The sequence below is a fragment of the Olea europaea genome, unplaced genomic scaffold, assembly GCF_002742605.1.
Source record: "Olea europaea var. sylvestris unplaced genomic scaffold, O_europaea_v1 scaffold1181, whole genome shotgun sequence".
In the NCBI taxonomy this organism is placed as follows: Eukaryota; Viridiplantae; Streptophyta; class Magnoliopsida; order Lamiales; family Oleaceae; genus Olea; species Olea europaea.
In genome coordinates, this window is record NW_019229219.1 from 117,351 (window position 1) to 135,129 (window position 17,779).

General features: G+C 35.1%; 2 protein-coding genes and 1 long non-coding RNA gene across 4 annotated transcripts in view; 2 read left to right on the forward strand and 1 right to left on the reverse strand.

Annotated features, from left to right (window-relative positions):
- Nucleotides 1–11,230: 11,230 nt before the first annotated feature.
- Nucleotides 11,231–14,437, forward strand: LOC111373933 (protein transport protein Sec61 subunit gamma-1-like). Of its 2 annotated transcripts, none has more exons than XM_022996528.1 (3): nt 11,231–11,463; nt 11,551–11,674; nt 14,191–14,437. In XM_022996528.1, the coding sequence occupies exons 1-2, from the start codon at nt 11,370–11,372 to the stop codon at nt 11,664–11,666; spliced, it is 210 nt and encodes a 69-aa protein (XP_022852296.1). In that variant the 5' UTR covers nt 11,231–11,369; the 3' UTR covers nt 11,667–11,674; nt 14,191–14,437. The 2 variants fall into 2 exon arrangements, with proteins under 2 accessions (XP_022852296.1, XP_022852297.1); XM_022996529.1 differs by lacking the exon at nt 14,191–14,437 and adding an exon at nt 11,856–11,940.
- LOC111373935 lies at nt 11,841–14,184 on the reverse strand. The gene is made up of 2 exons (XR_002699043.1): nt 12,390–14,184; nt 11,841–12,120 (listed from the first exon to the last, which is right to left on the reverse strand). It is a non-coding gene; the product is annotated as an uncharacterized LOC111373935 (long non-coding RNA).
- Nucleotides 14,438–17,248: 2,811 nt separating the features above from the next.
- The window catches only part of LOC111373936 (SNF1-related protein kinase regulatory subunit gamma-1-like), a 4,479-nt gene continuing 3,948 nt past the window's right edge, over nt 17,249–17,779 (forward strand). The window contains exon 1 of the mRNA XM_022996530.1: nt 17,249–17,600. Coding sequence (XP_022852298.1) covers nt 17,429–17,600 — 172 coding nt within the window. The 5' untranslated portion in view covers nt 17,249–17,428. The remainder of the gene's footprint in view (nt 17,601–17,779) is intronic.

Sequence of the window (17,779 nt, forward strand, 5' to 3'; positions counted from 1 at the left end):
ATTTAAGTAATAATAAAAAAAAAAGTCATTGTACGATCAATTCTAATAAAGAAATATTTTAGTTGGAATCATAAAACATTTCGAAACATGCAAACTGATTCTCAACTTATTATTTAGATAGCTAAAGTTCCAAATCATTCTTATTTTTCTTTTATTTGTAGCGAAGGAGTCTTCAACCGACAATTTCATCATTATTTTTGAATTTTTTGACTTGACATTTTTTATTGCAAAACAATGTACACTATAAGTGATTAAACAAAAAATAAACTAAAGACTGGGGCTGGCGGTGGAGGTGGATGAAATTTGCTGTTTTTCGTTTTTTCCATTTTAATAATAGTGAAAATTACATCAATCCATATTTTTTTAACTTTCAATTTCAAAAATAAAGTTTACAAGTTTTTTGTACAAAAATAGGTGATAATTCAATTTTTAATTTTACATATAATAATATTATAGATTAAATTACAGGCTCCCATTCACTTCCCCAACCCTAATCAATTTCATCTTTTCCTCTCTCTCTCACAATTGTCGGAAGACAATGGTTGGAGACCACTGAAGTGGTGAGGGTAGGCTGTAGTGTGGACATCGCTGCGGTGGTGCGAGTGCACTCCATGAGTTGGGAAAATTTGGTGGGGGCGCGATCTGTGGAGAATCTAGTGGCACACACCCACTACGATACCATGAGATTTGTTCTTTTTTTTTTTTTTTTTTTTTCCTTTTTTTTTTTTTCCTGAATTTGATTCCTTTGATGCTATGGAATCGTAGTTATGGTAATAGATTGTTTCTTTTTTAGCCTTTTGTGGAGGTTTAGGGTAGGGTTGGCAATTGTTCGATTCGGTCCGGTCAAAATCATCACAGAACCACCAATTTTTTTGTCATACCATAACCACACAAGTTGATGTGGTTCGGGCGGTTAATAACCACAAAAATAAATTATTTTTTATAGGTGCAGCCGTCAAATTGAAAAAAAATATATATATAAAATCAATGAAAACAAAAACATAATACTAAGTTAATTTTGCAAACAATATCACAATTCCTAAATGCAAAATTTGAATTTAACAAAAAATTTCCATATATGTTTACTATTTATGTAGTAGGATGTGAGGTTACTGAGTTAGGTTAGTTGGACTTAGCGGGTCGATAATGGGTCAGAATTTTGGACTGGACAAAATTATAGAAAGAATAATGAAAGCCCAATTGTCCAATTAATTTCTTTTAACAAGTAATCGATTCAGGACGAGACGACAACGTAAATATCATACCCGTCCTGCCCCGAAAGGGGGCATTAAAATCATATACCATATCCATTCTATTGCGTCATCGGTTCGATTTTTTTGTCCCATTTAATTCGATTAAACGCGATTTTCGATTTTGACAATTTGAATTGACATCCCTAATTTAGGGTGGTAATTATCGCTACACAAATCAAGCAGTAGTGATGGCACCTCGCGTGGTGGAAAATGGTACGATGATGGAGTTCAGATGATGCGGTGTGTAGATGTGCTGAGTGGTCGGTACGATGATGGTTTTTGTAGTTGTTGATGGTAATGCAAGCGATGTAGTGGTGCATATAGTGGTGGTGGTGAGATGTAGGTGGTGGTTGTGGAGTAGGTGTTGGATGTTTAGGTGACATGGTGTTCGGTTGGTGTGAGATAGGTTGAAGAATTTGTAACCAATTATTTGGATGATTATGACCAATTATTGGTGTTGATGGTGGGATTGGGGTAGGTGTGGTGTTTGGTGTTTTAACCAAATATTTGGTTAATTTGTGACCAATGGTAATTTGTGATTTATAAATAATTTCTGACTAACTAATTTGTTAATTTGTGATCTCTAAAACTTGTGATTTGTAATAATAAAAAAAAGTGTGACCTACAAAATTTTTGATTTGTGATCAATAAATAATTTGTGACTTATAAATATGTAATTGTGATTACAAATTATATAATGGTGATTTTAATATATTTAATTAATAAAATATTTTTAATTTTATATTTATTACTTGAGTTTTGAAATTACAAATTTGTTCTCTTAAAATTGAATTGACTTATGCTTAAGGACCAAGATATGAATTTTCCCCTTAACAATATTGGTGTCAATTTCCCATTTTCCTTTGAAAAAAAATCATAATTAAGAGGTTAAGTATCACACATTTCAAAAATAAGAACAAAGTTTTCAAATTTCAAAAATAAGATATTTCTTAAAATTATTTATGATTTAATTAATTAATTATATATTATACTAATTAGATATATTAAGGTCACAAATCTATACAATTTGGTCACAAATTAATGATTTAGTTGGCCACATATTATTTTTTATCATAATCAAAATTTTTACATATCATAAATTATTTTACGATCACAATTCAAAAACTTTATAAGCCACAATTTATTTATCGATCACAAATTAAAAATTTATAAGTCACAATTTATTTATCGATCACAAATATTATAAGACACAACTTATTATACGGTCGCAAATTATCAAAGTATTGGTCACAAATTAACAATTTTTTAGGTTATACATTATTTATTGATCACAGTTTATCCTTTTTATGGGTCACATATTATTTATTGATCACAGCATATTAACCAATTTAATGGTCACAATCAATCAAATAATCTGTGACCACCACCAATACTTGCAACTATCATCTCCACTACACTACACCACACCACCATAACCATCCAAGAAATCTCCAAACCTACAATCACCACCGCTACGACCACCCACCAACAACGCCATCGCCACCAATCCACAACCATAGTCATCGCCGCCACCAACCAAATGGTCATAAACCCCACGACCCACAGTCATCACACCACTACCATGACCACCATCAATACCATATCACCACCAACACCGCTTTAACATTGGTAACAAAACGAAAACAGAAAAAGAACCCAAAGAGTAAGTACCACTTCATCGTTACACCGGCACCATTAATACAATTTTACAATCTAAAACTCACAAAAGAAATAGAAATAAAAACTAAAATCAGCACTGCCACATTGCCATCAGCACCTCACAATCTAAAATAAAGTACTAGTTGAGCACCACCCAAACACCACAAAAAAAAATCAGCTAAGCACCCCCTAAAGCTCCAACGAAGCAGATCGAAAGAAGAAAACAGCCCAAAATCCTAAAACCACGTTGCTACATCCACCTCTACCAACCGCACCACCATCACTACAATCCATCATAGACAATACCACACACACCATCGGAGACCACTGCACTAAATAGATTTACACCCTTTTGTGTCAGACACATAGATCGACGACCACCATGAACCAACGACGCTTGTCGTTACTTATAATAGACCCGCTGTCGCTGTCTTCTGAATAGATCCGTGGTAGTAATGTCTACTTTGGAGTGATGCCACTATGGTGGTGGCGTCTGGAGCGTCACATTGCAGTATCTCCAATGATGATAAAGAGAGGAGAGAATAGAGGGATATAGAGAAAGAAATGAAATGGTAAAGAGAGAAAATGGATATTAGGGTTTGGTGAGGGTATATAATGAATTGAATCTTATAATATTATTATTTGATATTAAAAATTTAAAAATTATATTATCTTCTGATTTATATATATATATATATATATATATGGGGTGTTTGAGCCACATTATTTTGGTAATAATGCATTCTTGAATAGTGTATTGATGGGAAATGTGATATAATCCAGGAGTCGAGCCCGACGAAGGCAAGTGTGAGACGAGACCCGTTGATAGTCGATGGCGGACCAATGACGTGATCAAGGGCAAAGCAAGTGAAACAAGCAATAGGATTGCTCGTTCAAGAAACCATTGATGGAACTATGTTCGGGACTCAAAATGGAGCAACTTTCATGATTGGGTCAAAGGCCGAATCAACTTGGATCAATTTGTTATCAAGCGACGAGACCGGATGCTGAAAATAAGCCTGTTCGGCCGCACAGGCAAAAACACCATGCGGCCGCACGGTGGCATACCGAAAATCAATATGACATTTCTTGTTGAACCATGCGACCGCATGGAAATACACCATGTGGCCGTACAAGCCAAAAATTTGGTGAATTTTCCAATTTTGGCCGAATTTTCTAGTTTCGATAGAATTCTTATGAAATCAATTTGATGGGTTTTGGACGTTTTTACTCATTAGTATAAATAGGAGAATAATTTTCATTATAAGGACTTTTGAATTTTGCTTGAATAATATTATAGAAAGAATTTGTTCTTTCAATTTCTTGTTCTTCTCGAACAATCTTGGAACTTATCAAGATTCAATTTCTTGTGGCGTTCTAAACAATCGGATTGTGGGTTCTTTTAATTATAATCAAGGGGTTTTAGGCTCTTCTCTAATCTAGGGTTTCTTGGTTCAATTCTTGGGGTTCAAGATCCAAAACTGGGTTAGTATTGGCGTTCTTGGATTTCACATCAATCTCTTTGTGGGTTTCGTAATTTCTATTGCTATGGGGTTCGCATCAGTTGGTATCAAAACTTTGGCTCCAATTTAATCAGGTTATATCCTTTGTTTTCTAATTTTTTTCAATTCCTTGTGTTCTTGTGTCCAGAAGGTTTTCTTGATCCTTTGATCCAAAAGTTTCATAAAAAATATTCAAAATCTGTTTTTGGGCTCAATTTTCGCCCAAATTAGTTTTCGTTTTCTTTGTTGGTTTTGTTATTGATTCCGAATCTGAAAAAAAATTACTGCTCTTCTGTACGGTACTGTTCATCCGTACAGTAAAATTTTTTTTTAAATATTATTGATCCGTCAAATACCAACTTTTATTATTCAATATCATTTCTAAATTACTTGGACACATTGAATCATTCCATTCCTTCAATTCAAATCAAGTTTTAAAAGTTTTTTTTGAGTCTTTTGTTATAATTATTGAGTCATATCCGATTTGGGGAATTCTACACGAATTGTTTGGTTGATTGAGTTCATTGATTGTTCTTAGAAGCAATTATTGAAAGAATTGAGTGGTAAAAGGCAGAGAGGTGAGCTTAATAGAGGGTAAAAGCCCTTGTGTGTTTTCGAGTGACTTTTGGTGAGGCAGTAAAATAAAATTTTTAGTGTTAGGATGTCAGAAAGGGCAGAATCAAACTCAAATCGACAAGGCAATAATAACAATGCATCAGAGGATTGGTGCAGAAGTTTGAGAGGGCGTTTGGAGATGTGAGAGATATGTTGGAGAAGCAGGAGGTTTGGATGAATAGATTAGATACATCGGTGGCTAATCTTAGTCGGGGGTATCAAGAGGATGTATCCAATGCCAGAGGACTGGATAGATTGGAGCCTAGGAGGGAAAGGCGAGAGGAGTATGGATATGGGAGTGACATGGGAGAAGATGAATTTCACGGTATTGAGATGGAAATGATGAGGAATAGAGGCGATAGGTTCGACAGACGGGGTCGAAATGATCGCGAGGAGGAGTTGGATGGAAACTTGGGAAATATAAAAATGACAGTTCCTTCATTCAAAGGAAGGAATGATCCCGAGGCATACCTGGAGTGGGAAAGTAAGGTTGAAATGATCTTCGAGTGTTATAACTACTCGGAGGAGAAAAAGGTGAAGTTAGCAGTTTTGGAGTTCAGTGACTATGTAATTTCATGGTGGGATCAAGTGATTACTTCACAATGTAGGAGTGGGGAAAGACCAATCAGCACTTGGGAGGAATTGAAGTCATTGATGAGAAAGAGGTTTGTTCCTAGCCACTCTTACCGAGAGATCCATGAAAAATTGCAAGGTCTATATCAAGGGTCGAAAAGTGTAGAGGACTATTATAAGGAGATGGAAATACTCATGATTAGGGCCAATGTGGTGGAGGATCGGGAGGCTACCATGGCACGATTCTTAAATGGGTTGAATAGGGAAATTGCCAATATAGTGGAGTTGCAACATTATGTGGAGTTGGAAGACATGTTGCATGTGGCTATGAAAGTAGAGAGACAACTGAAGAGGAACGGAGCAGCTAGGCAGCCGTTAGGAACTTCGAGTGTTAATCTATCTTGGAAGCCAGGGTGGAACAACAACAACAAAGGTGATAAAGCTGTACCTAAAGGTAGGAATGAGTGGCAGAAAGGGAAAGAAGAAAGTGCTAGCAAAACAGCACCCAAAATAGATTCACAACCATCAAGGAATCGAGACATCAAGTGTTTCAGATGCTTGGGGTCAGGACACATTGCTTCTCAATGCCCAAATAAACGGGTAATGGCGTTGTTGGATAATGGAGAGGTGGTGAGTGAAAGTGAAGGAGAGTTTGAGAACATGCCTGCACTGGGGGACGTTGAAGAAGAAGAAAAATTGGAGTTTGCTGTTGGGGAATCGTTGGTGTCAAGGATAGCTCTTAACACTCAAGTCAAAGTGGATGATTTGGAACAGCAGCAAGAAAATATATTCCACACACGTTGTTACGTCAACGATACGGTATGTAGTATGATTATTGATGGTGGGAGTTGCACGAATGTAGCTAGCACAACTTTAGTTGAGAAATTAGAACTAGCATTGTTAAGATACCCTAGGCCTTATAAGTTGCAATGGTTGAATGAAAGTGGGGAAGTTAGGGTGAATGGAAGAGTTTTAATTAATTTCTCAATTGGGAGTTATAGTGGCAAAGTAGTATGTGATGTGGTGCCTATGCATATGGGTCATATCTTGTTAGGAAGACTATGGCAATATGATAGAAGGGTCACACATGACAGTATAGGAATCGTTATAGCTTTGTCAAGGATGGGAAGACTATTACTCTTGCGCCATTAACACCGGCACAAGTGTATGGAGATCAAATCAAGCTGAAAAGTGAGGAAGATGAGAGAGTCAGGAAAAAGGAGAGGCAATAGTGAAACCATCAATAAGAGAGAAAATAGTGAGGTGGCTGAAAGTGGAGAAAAGAGAGAGAAGCCACATGAGCGAAGAGAAAATGAGTCAGTTGAGAGGAGAAAAAAAAGAGTCAGCTGAGCGGAGAGAAAAGCCAAAGGTCAACTTCTATACAAAAGAGAGTGAGTTGAAAAAGGCTATGAGCGATAATAGGCAAATGATATTATTAGTGTACAAGAAGTCCCTCCTCAATTTTGAGGATTCTAACACATCCCTCCCTAGTTTGGTTAAGTCTTTATTGTAGGAGTTTGACGACGTGTTTCCTGAGGAGATGCCAAGTGGATTGCCATCAATCAGAGGCATGAGCACCAGATTGACTTTGTACCTGGAGCTGTCATACCGAATTGACCAGCTTACCGAAGCAATCCCGAGGAGACGAAAGAGCTTCAAAAGTAAGTGGAGGAGTTGATGAGCAAAGGTTATGTCAGGGAGAGCATGAGTCCATGTACTGTACCTGTTTTGCTGGTGCCTAAGAAGAACGGGACTTGGAGAATGTGCGTGGATTGCCGAGCTATCAACAATATCATGGTAAAGTATCGTCACCCAATACCTAGACTAGATGATATGCTTGATGAGTTGCATGGTGCTTGCATTTTTAGAAAGATTGATCTTAAGAGTGGGTATCATCAAATTCGCATGCGGGAGGGTGATGAATGGAAAACGGCGTTTAAGACTAAGTATGGATTGTATGAATGGTTAGTTATGCTGTTTGGACTCACTAATGTACTGAGCACTTTTATACGTTTAATGAACCATGTTTTGCGTGCTTTTATTGGAAAATTTATTTTAGTTTATTTTGATGACATCTTAATCTATAGCAAAAACCTAGATGAGTATTTAGAACATTTAAATTGTGTGTTTGTTGTGTTGCAAAAGGAACAACTGTATGCCAATTTCAAAAAGTGTACATTTTGCATGGATATAGTTGTTTTCCTAGGATTTGTGATTAGTGCTAGTGGGGTAGAAGTCGATGAAGAAAAGATAAAAGCTATAAAAGAATGGCCAACACCTAAGACTATAACCGAAGTTAGGAGTTTTCATAAATTGACTAGTTTTTATAGGCGATTCGCAAGAGATTTTAGCACCATCACCACACCGTTGACTGAAATAGTAAAGAAGAGTGTAGGTTTCCATTGGGAAGAATCTCAAGAAATTCAATTTAAAACAATTAAGGATAAGCTATGTAAAGCACCTGTTTTGGCATTACCAAATTTTGATAAAACATTCGAGGTTGAGTATGATGCATCAGGAATAGGTATATGAGCAGTGTTAATGCAGGAAAGGAGACCTATTGCTTACTTTAGCGAAAAGTTGAGTGGGGCAGCATTGAATTATTCGACATATGACAAGGAGCCGTATTCACTTGTTTGAGCATTGGAGACTTGACAGCACTACTTATTGCCAAAGGAATTCGTGATACACACCGATCATGAATCTTTAAAGTATTTGTGAGTTCAAGGTAAGTTGAACAAAAGACATGCGAGATGGATGGAGTTTATCGAGACATTTCCCTACGTCATCAAGTACAAACAAGGTAACGAAAATATAGTTGCTGATGCGTTGTCTCGAAGGTACGTGCTTTTAAATTCATTAAGTACTAAATTACTTGGTTTCGAGCATATTAAGGGCATGTATGAATCTAATTGTGATTCTTCTAGTATTTATGCTTCATGTGACAAAGGTGCATTTGATAAATTCTATAGGCATGAAGAATATTTGTTTAGGGAAGATAAGTTGTGCATTCCTAATTATTATTTGCGTGAATTATTGGTAAGGGAAGCACATGGAAGTGGTTTAATGGGACACTTCGGAGTTCAAAAGACTTTAGACATGTTAAGGGAACATTTTTATTGGCCCAAAATGAGACATGACGTAGAACAAATATGTGGAAAGTGCATAACTTGTAAAAAGGCTAAGTCTAAAGTTCAACCCCATGGTTTGTATACTCCTTTACCTGTACCTAGTGAACCTTGGATAGATATATTTATGGACTTTGTGTTAGGTTTGCCTAGGACAAAAAGGTGTCGGGATTCAATATTTGTAGTGGTCGATAGATTTAGTAAGATGGTGCACTTCATACCATGTTATAAAACTGACGATGCTACTAATATTGCAGACTTATTTTTTAGGGAAATAGTACGTTTACATGGAGTACCTAAAAGTATAGTGTCTGATAGGGACGTGAACTTTTTGAGTTACTTTTGGCGTGTTCTGTGGAGTAAGTTAGGAACTAAGTTATTATTTTCTACAACTTGTCACCCACAAACAGATAGACAAACTAAGGTAGTTAATCGAACTATGACTCAACTACTTAGGACAGTGATCAGTAAAAATCTAAAATCATGGGAAGAGTGTTTACCGTTTATAGAGTTTGCATATAATCGAGCTACACATTCTACTACTTCGTTTTCTCCTTTTGAAATTATTTATGGTTTTAATCCACTAACACCTATGGATTTAATGTCTTTGTCTGTGCTTGAACGAGGTAGCTTGGATGGGAAACGAAAAGCCAAGATGGTGAAAACATTCCATGAAAAGGTCAGGATGCAGATCGAAGAGAAAGGAAAGCTGATTGCATCAAAAGCATATAAAGGAAGAAGACGCGTTACATTTGAGCCTGAAGATTGGGTCTAGGTGCATTTCAGAAAAGAGCGTTTTCCAAAACAGAGGAAGTCAAAACTGCAACCACGAGGCGATGGACCGTTTCAAATCATCGAGAGGATCAATGACAATGCATACAAAATGAATTTACCTCGTGAGTATAATGTTTCAACTACTTTTAATGTATCTGATCTCTCTCTGTTTGATGCAAGTTCAAATTCGAGGACGAATCCTTTTGAAGAGGGAGGAGATGATATGATTCAGGAGTCGAGCCCGACGAAGGCAAGTGCGGGACGAGACCCGTTGATAGTCGATGGCAGACCAATGACGCGATCAAGGGCAAAGCAAGTGAAACAAGCGATGGGATTACTCTTCAAGAAACCATTGATGGAACCATGTTCGGGACTCAAAATGGAGCAACTTTCATGTTCGAGTCGAAGGCCGAATCAACTTAGATCAATTTGTTATCAAGCGACGAAACCGAAGGTTGAAAACAAGCATGTGCAGCCGCACAGGCAAAAACACCGTGCGGCCGCACGGTGGCATACCAAAAATCAATATGACATTTCTTGTTGAACCATGCGACCGCATGGAAATACACCATGCGGCCGCACAAGCAAAAAATTTGGGAAATTTTTCAATTTTGGCCGAATTTCCTAATTTCAATAGAATTCTTATGAAATCAAATTATTACCATAATTTGATGGGTTTTGGACCTTTTTACTCATTAGTATAAATAGGAAAATACTTTTCATTGTAAAGACTTTTGACTTTTGCTTGAATAATATTATAGAGAGAGAATTGTTCTTTCAATTTCTTGTTCTTTTTGAACAATTTTGAAACTTATCAAGATTCAATTTTTTGTGACGTTCTAAATAATCGGATTGTGGGTTCTTTTAATTATAATCAAGGGGTTTTAGATTTTTCGCTAATTTAGGGTTTCTTGGTTCAATTATTGGGGTTCAAGATCCAAAATTGGGTTAGTATTGGCGTTCTTGGGTTCCACATCAATCTCGTTGTGGGTTTCGTAGTTTTCATTACTACGGGATTCGCATCAAAATGTGTGGTTAAAAAATAAGGAATTTTTTTATTTGCGTGTAATATTATTTTATTGAAAAATGTGTGATTGAAATGATGTCAAATTACTGTTTAAAAATGCATTTTTTTGGAATAATGTAGCTCAAACAGGCTCATAAAATATACATCTGATTTTTGAAATGCAATTTTTAAAAGTTATCCTCCATATAATGGGAAAATTGCAGCAACGGTCCTTAATCTTTTCATTTTTTACAGATTTTATCCTAACCTTCATTTTGTGTTAGAGAATGTTCATAACATTTCATAAATATGTACATGAAATCCATCTAGACGAAAATCTTGTAAAACACAGTCAATTGATCTAAAAAATTAAGGAATCAACATTCAATAAAATTGTCCAAAACACTGTTCAAAAACACCTTCCAAAAATGTATCAACATCAAATAAAATCGTCGCGATAGCAAACAGTTCGAAAATTTTTTCACTCGACTGATAGTGTTTTGGACGGTTTCCATCCAGATGGACCTCAAGTGCAACACAAAATGAACGTTAAATTAAAGTTTGCAAAAAATGAAAAGGTTAGGGACGTTTCTACAATTTCCCCCATATAATTTCCACTTTTTCTTTTTTCTGAAGGTCCCGTTGGCCCACTAAAGTAGGATGGCATCACGGTAAAATTACGAGTTCCTCATGGATGTTAAGGGTATTTAACATACCGTCATACCCCTTGACTTCAACCAATCAGAAATCTTCCCTGTCTAACGGCCAACACGTACGACCAATACAGTGTATAGAAGGGCTATGCTTTCTCCATTTTTATCAAAATTTTACAACTTCAGATCTGAAAAAGAGAGAAGATATGGATTCCTTGGACTCAGTTTTCGATCCACTCAGAGATTTCGCCAAGGACAGTTTTCGCCTCGTCAAGCGATGCCACAAGCCTGATCGTAAAGGTACAACTCATTGTCGAACGCGAAATTTCTGTTACTAAATGTTAAATTATAAATATGATATGATTTATGCCTTTTTAATACTTGTAGAATTCACGAAGGTGGCGACTCGGACTGCGATTGGGTTCGTGGTTATGGGGTTTGTCGGATTCTTCGTCAAGTTGATTTTCATTCCCATCAACAACATTATTGTTGGTGCTTCTTAATCCTTTAGGTATCGTTCTTTTCTTGTAATTTCTCCTCTGATCTGATACGAATACTATTTGGAGTTTATGTTTTGTGAAGTATATGATTTAGGCAATTTTTTAGGAAGGCGTGATTTTTAGTTCGGTTAGCCTCTGTATTTTACTAGGTTAAATAATGATTTTTAATTTTGTATGTTTTGGTTTGTATAGATCATGTACATGTGGAATTTGACGTCCTTATATGGGAAGAGCGAGAGCGAAATGAGATGATCAAGAAAGAAATTCAGCTATTGATAATTAATCATAATGTTGTTTGATGGGAAGAGTTGCTATTTTTACCGCATTTTACATTAATGCATATTTTGACTTGGATCACGTGAACTTTTCTTTGCCAATTTTTTCTCTTGTTCAGCTTAGTGTGCATTGAAGCAAAAAGAAGCCAGTTAGCTTACTCAAATGCCAATTTCTGATAAACCTAATAAAAAAAAAAAAAAAAGGTTTGAATTCCAACCTTGAGGGCCCCCTCCATCCTTCTCCTAGAGTTTGGGAGATAAATCGTGGGATGTGCCTCAATACGTCAGGGAATAAGAGTTGTCTGTACAGTACACTGCGCCTACAAAGAGTCTAATTTCATGTCTCAGGAATCGAATCTTTATACTGCGGTTGTCCGTAAGGCGTGAGATAACATCACTACCGTCCTTTGCACCACTGGGCTATGCCCCGAGGGGCCAATTTCTGATAAACTAGGGCTGAGGTGTAGTCACTCAAGGCATAAAAAAATAGGTTCATTTTAAACTCAATTTCGTTGGTTAATTGTAAATATTATGTGGATTCCATATTCAATGAGAGAGAGGCTCCCTTTTGCAGGGGGGTTCCAATCTAAAAGAATGGAACTCAATCTTGGAAAAAGAAAATCTTAGAATAGAATTAACATAGTTTGTACCTAAGAAGTACATTAAATTGCCTTGCCTACATCTAAAGTAATACTGGTGTCGTTCTGCATTAACAGATTTAGGGATATTCGCCCGTGAAATAAATTAACGAAATTTGTAAACTTGTCAAGGTTAAACGGAGTATGCAGAATGATCTTGATCTGATATCGTTTATTTCTTTTTTGAAGCAATAATTATTAAAGTTACTTTTTTAAAAGGAAGTTGCAGTAAAATGCCCTCCAAAGCCCATGTATCAGGCAGGGTGCACTGGACTGCTGCATTCTCAGCCATTGCATGCATGTAAGAATAGAGATGAATCATGCAAATCTAGCTAGCACGAGTGAATTCTAAATATTAAAACAGCCCAATCATTGATCCTAAAAAGGTAAAAGGTGTCAAGGGGTCGAATCTAGATTGAACCTCTACCCCCACCTTTTCAGCTGAGAACTGGATGGTTTTTAATATCTGACTTTTGGCCTATAATGGTACTAGTTCTTGATTTTTCCAGCTGAACCGACTGGTTTGGTATGGTACAGTTCAAATAACACTGCTTAATGCACAAACCCATAGACACTTAAATGCTCATATATTTGCATCCGCGTTATGCTGTCAAATATATTACGAATTTTTTAATTTTCTGCCTTGTTTGTGGTTCCATGTGTTTGTGTGAGTATTGATATATTGGTGTATTAAATGTGTATGTGTTTGTACTCATTTACTTCTATTTCCTACAGGGCGAAACCCTTTTCAAATTTGTGTGCATACCACTGTGTACATAGACATTAATGAGAATTTTCATGTAATTTTTTACAGTTGTTCCTGTTCTTGTAAATTTGGATGAGCATCACTTATGGAATCTATTCTTGTATCTTTAGATGAGCATCCCTTGTAATCTGTTTGATTTTTGCATGTAAGAGAGTTTGACCATGTGTGAGATCTGTGTGTGTGTGTGTGTCAATGGTTAACGTGCACTTTAACCTAGCTGGTAAATACTGGTAAGTATTTTCTCGCTTGTATATTCACATTTAGTGGTTCCTTAGTTCGGGAAAACTACTCTTATTTTCCTCGAAGGAAAAACTCGGGGGAACTAAAATACAATCTGGTGAAGTAAGTCCATAACTAACCAGGGGATAATTTCAAACAGAAAACCATATTAGTTCCGTATGCATCTTTTTATTTCAGGGAAGTATCATGGATTTTTCCTATTTGTAAAGGTTGCGTCGACTTCTCAATGTCTTTCTCTGTCTTTCACTTATCCACTTTATATTTTTTCTTCAGTTTGCTACTTTGCGAATTTGAGATAAATCTATCAATCACTATTAAAACAATATCTTATCTAGCTTCTCCAATGAAATGTTAGAACTTAGAATGGCCTTAGTTGGCATAATAGTGGGAAACTTTCTTTAGGTTTTTCTGATTTGCATCGTTAAAAGTAAACAACATGATTAGTACACATTCCCATTTATGTCTTGTGTCTTTCTGCTGCAAAATTTATAATTGCTCCTGTTCTTTCTGCAAATGGAGTTTTTCTTTTGATGCTAATTACCGAATATTAAGGGCACTGAGATGTGGATATTATCTTGTGGGCTAACAAAGATTTTGTGGTATCATAGGCTTTTGCTTGTGGTGAGAAGCTTGGTAAGAAACTCAACATCGGGAAAGGGTGTCCATCTCACATGATTATTTAGCCGCTCTTTTAAATTTTGCAGAACTTCTTAATGTAATAGGATTACATTCTTCTGTAGACTATGACTTCACTTTGTAATTTCGGAGTTAGCTGCCTCATCTACTTTGTCTTGGCATATCGGATATTATTATTTTAATTTTTTTAAAATTGAAACTCAACTCCATTAAAGGGTATGTTTTTTCTTTTTTGGATGGAAAGAAGTGCCAAAACCTAATTAAACAATAATTATGTAGTAAACTTTTCTGGCAAAATTTTGAACTGTGGTTGGTGGATATAAGGGCCTCTTTGATTAGTTCGAATTCCACCTTTTTCCAATTTTGTGTGTTTGATACGTTCTAATTTTCATGAAATTTCATTTTTTTGCTTGTCTTGGGAAATGGTATTTTCTTGGTTTTTAAGGAAAATCAATTCCCACCAATATGGTGAGAACTAGTTTTCCAACCTACTGTTCACGTGTTTTTTTTCTTTCGCAATGGAAACAAATTTTAAGAATTATTATAAAAAAATATTTCATTTTAATTGACAATTTTTATGTAAAACAAAATCAAACGAATATCAAAAGATAGATGATTTTTTTGATTTTTATTATTATTATTTTTTTGGTTGTTGGCAATGGAAAAAAAATTCATTCTCAATACCAGTAAAATATATTCATCTAATCGACAATTTTCATGTGTGAAAAATTATACCAATCAAATAAAATAATTTACAATTTCCACGAAAATAAATTTTAGGCAATTCAATTTCCTGAAATTTGTTTTCGATTCAATTTAATTTCATTTTTGTAATCGAACGGACCTTAAGTTCAAATTGATTTTCTTCTGAATACAGTAGCTAGAAATTTGGAGTATGAGAATGTTTGCTGTGTTAAAGGAGATTTATAAGTTACTTATTTTGTCAAAAAAAAAAAAAAAAAAATCTTTTCTGGATACAAGTTGTAACTTAGCGCTTTAAAAAAAAAAAATCTTTTCTGGATACAAGTTGTAACTTAGCGCATGTTAATTTCATTAAATTATATTTCATTACAATTCACTTTTTTCTCATTATTTTTAAACATGTAATCTTCCACAAAATAATATTACATATAAATCGAAAATTTTTCTTTTTCAATCACCTAGTTTTCAAAATAAATAAATAAATAAATAAAATAAATAAATGATTCCACTTATTTTCATTTCCAAAAAATGGGGGCCAAACAGACAATTAAACTAAGTTCTTGTTTGTCATTCTTCACTTTAAATTCTTTCTCATTATTTTTTTATAGTACTCATTCTTAATTTCACATTCTTCATTAAAATAATATTACATGTAAATAAATAAAAAAATTCCTTCTTTTTTAACCTAACATTTTTCATCAATCACTATTTTATAATACTTTTCTTCAAATGAATGAGGCTCAAATAGGGTCTAAAGCAATATCTATATTGAATATAATCTTGAATCAAATTATAGATTCAGATTTCCCCGCGAGGTTAAAATTTGTCGAGCCATGCTACATGTACATATTTGTTGACATGAAGTTTGACATTGTTGTAATGTGGCAGCTTTTTTACACATTTATTTTATCAATACTTTAAACAATTAATGACACAAATTTTGACAACACGTAAAGTGTCAAACTTAATATATACCAAGAGTGTACAACTAGTTTAATCCACACACACGCATTTCCAGAGAACTAATTGAACTTGATTTTCTTCATTCAATTCATGCCAAATGCAATAATAGCATCAATGAAACAAGGTCGTTCACCTAACCACCAACAATACTGAAAGTGCAAATGCGCATTAGAAGCTAAACTATGAGTGACACCATTTGACTTGTGCCGAATAAAATGACAACTAATGGACATGAAGCTGATAGGGAAGAAATGGAAACACAGAGCTCCCTTTGGAGTGAAGGTTGATCGGTTCTTATCGTCGCTTTCACATTGTAGCAATTGAACTCGTATTGCATAACATTCCCCTATAAATAGCCCGCAAAATTAATTTCCCAACTACTAGCCTATTATTAGAAATCAAGATCAGGAAAAGTTACGATACCATACATCTTGAATATATTAACAATCCTTGAGTCCATGTTTAATATCTTCTCACTGAACACTATTTTGGGTGTGCTGATGATCCATTAAACTATTTCACACACACACTCCCAAAAAAAAAAAAAAAGAAAAAAAAAAAAAAGAAAAAAAAAAAAAAAAAAAAGAAAAAGAAAAAAGAAAAGAATGTTGGCCCAAACAAGACAAAAAGAATGTTATCTTCTATTACATCTTTAATATTTACCTAAAAGAAGTCCAATAATAACATAAATATTACAAATAGGAGGAGGAAAGTTGTCATTGGGCAATAGTCATCGTCCATTATTTATTTTACTTTTATTCTCTTGTCTCTTCAATCATGCTAGTATATAAGAAGTTTGGCTGTAACAAACTGTCACTCGTCAATTTAAAAAAAAAAAAAAAAGAATAAAGAAGTTTTGGAAGTCCATAATTTAAAAAAAAAAAAAATAATAATAATAATAAAGAAGTTTGGAAGTCCATAATTTAAAAAAAAAAAATAAGCAGTGTCAAAATTAATGTAAAGGAAAGAGTGTACATGACAAAATTCTTTTTTTTTTAATAGCAACTCATGGCAAACTATCATTCGTCAATTTTATTTTATTTTATTTTATTTTTTCGTTCATTAAAAAAAGAAAAAAAGAAAAAAAAGGCGGTATCAAAATTGATGTAAAGGAAAGAGTGTGCACGGCAAAATCCTTATTTTTTTATTAGCGACTGGCAAGTGGGTATGTCACGAAGGCGGATAAGTATGAGCTTTGTCATGGATAAGAACCAAAGCAGGACACGCTTACATCGGGTTCTCTACTTCTCTGTCATGTGGTGGACCACCTTGCCAATATAATTCAAACACGTGTCAATGATCTTATTAACGGTCAAGATCATACACGTACCCGCTAAACATCGTAGCACCATAGCACAACATCTAACATATTATTTTGCCATAGAGTACAAGTGTACAATCATCACAGCGTCAACCTTTTTAGAAAGCAACATTTTAACAAGTATCTTAAAATTTTGTCATTCAGTAGTGAAGCTTCACTTTTGATCGATTGAGGGTGTTTTTCAGTGTGAAATTTGAGTTGTAGATTGATCTTAGAGAGATTTTATGGACGCCGATCAGGGCGGAGAAACGCCGCGGAGCCCAGAAGCGAAACTGGGTATGCAGGTGGAGGATTTGTGGGATATACAAAAGGCCCAGCTGACTCCTACTGAGAAGCTTAATGCTTGCTTTGAGAGCATACCGGTTTCTGCCTTCCCTCCTGCTCCTTCTTCCCAAGGTAATTTTCACTGATTTCGGGGGATTTATTATTTGTTGCTTATTTTTAAAACCCACATGTATATTTCGAGTGGATTGATTGTGTATGCGCGTGTGATTAATCTGATTTAAAGCATGATCAAACTTAAATTGAGTGATCAAGAAAGAGAGTGAAAAACACTACCGGTGCGAACCCCAACC

Coding starts and splice junctions, on each gene's coding strand:
- LOC111373933 (XM_022996528.1), top strand. CDS start 11,370: ATGGATTCCTTGGACTCAGTTTTCGATCCACTCAGAGATTTCGCCAAG. Junction 11,464..11,550: donor CCACAAGCCTGATCGTAAAG/GTACAACTCATT, acceptor TAATACTTGTAG/AATTCACGAAGGTGGCGACT.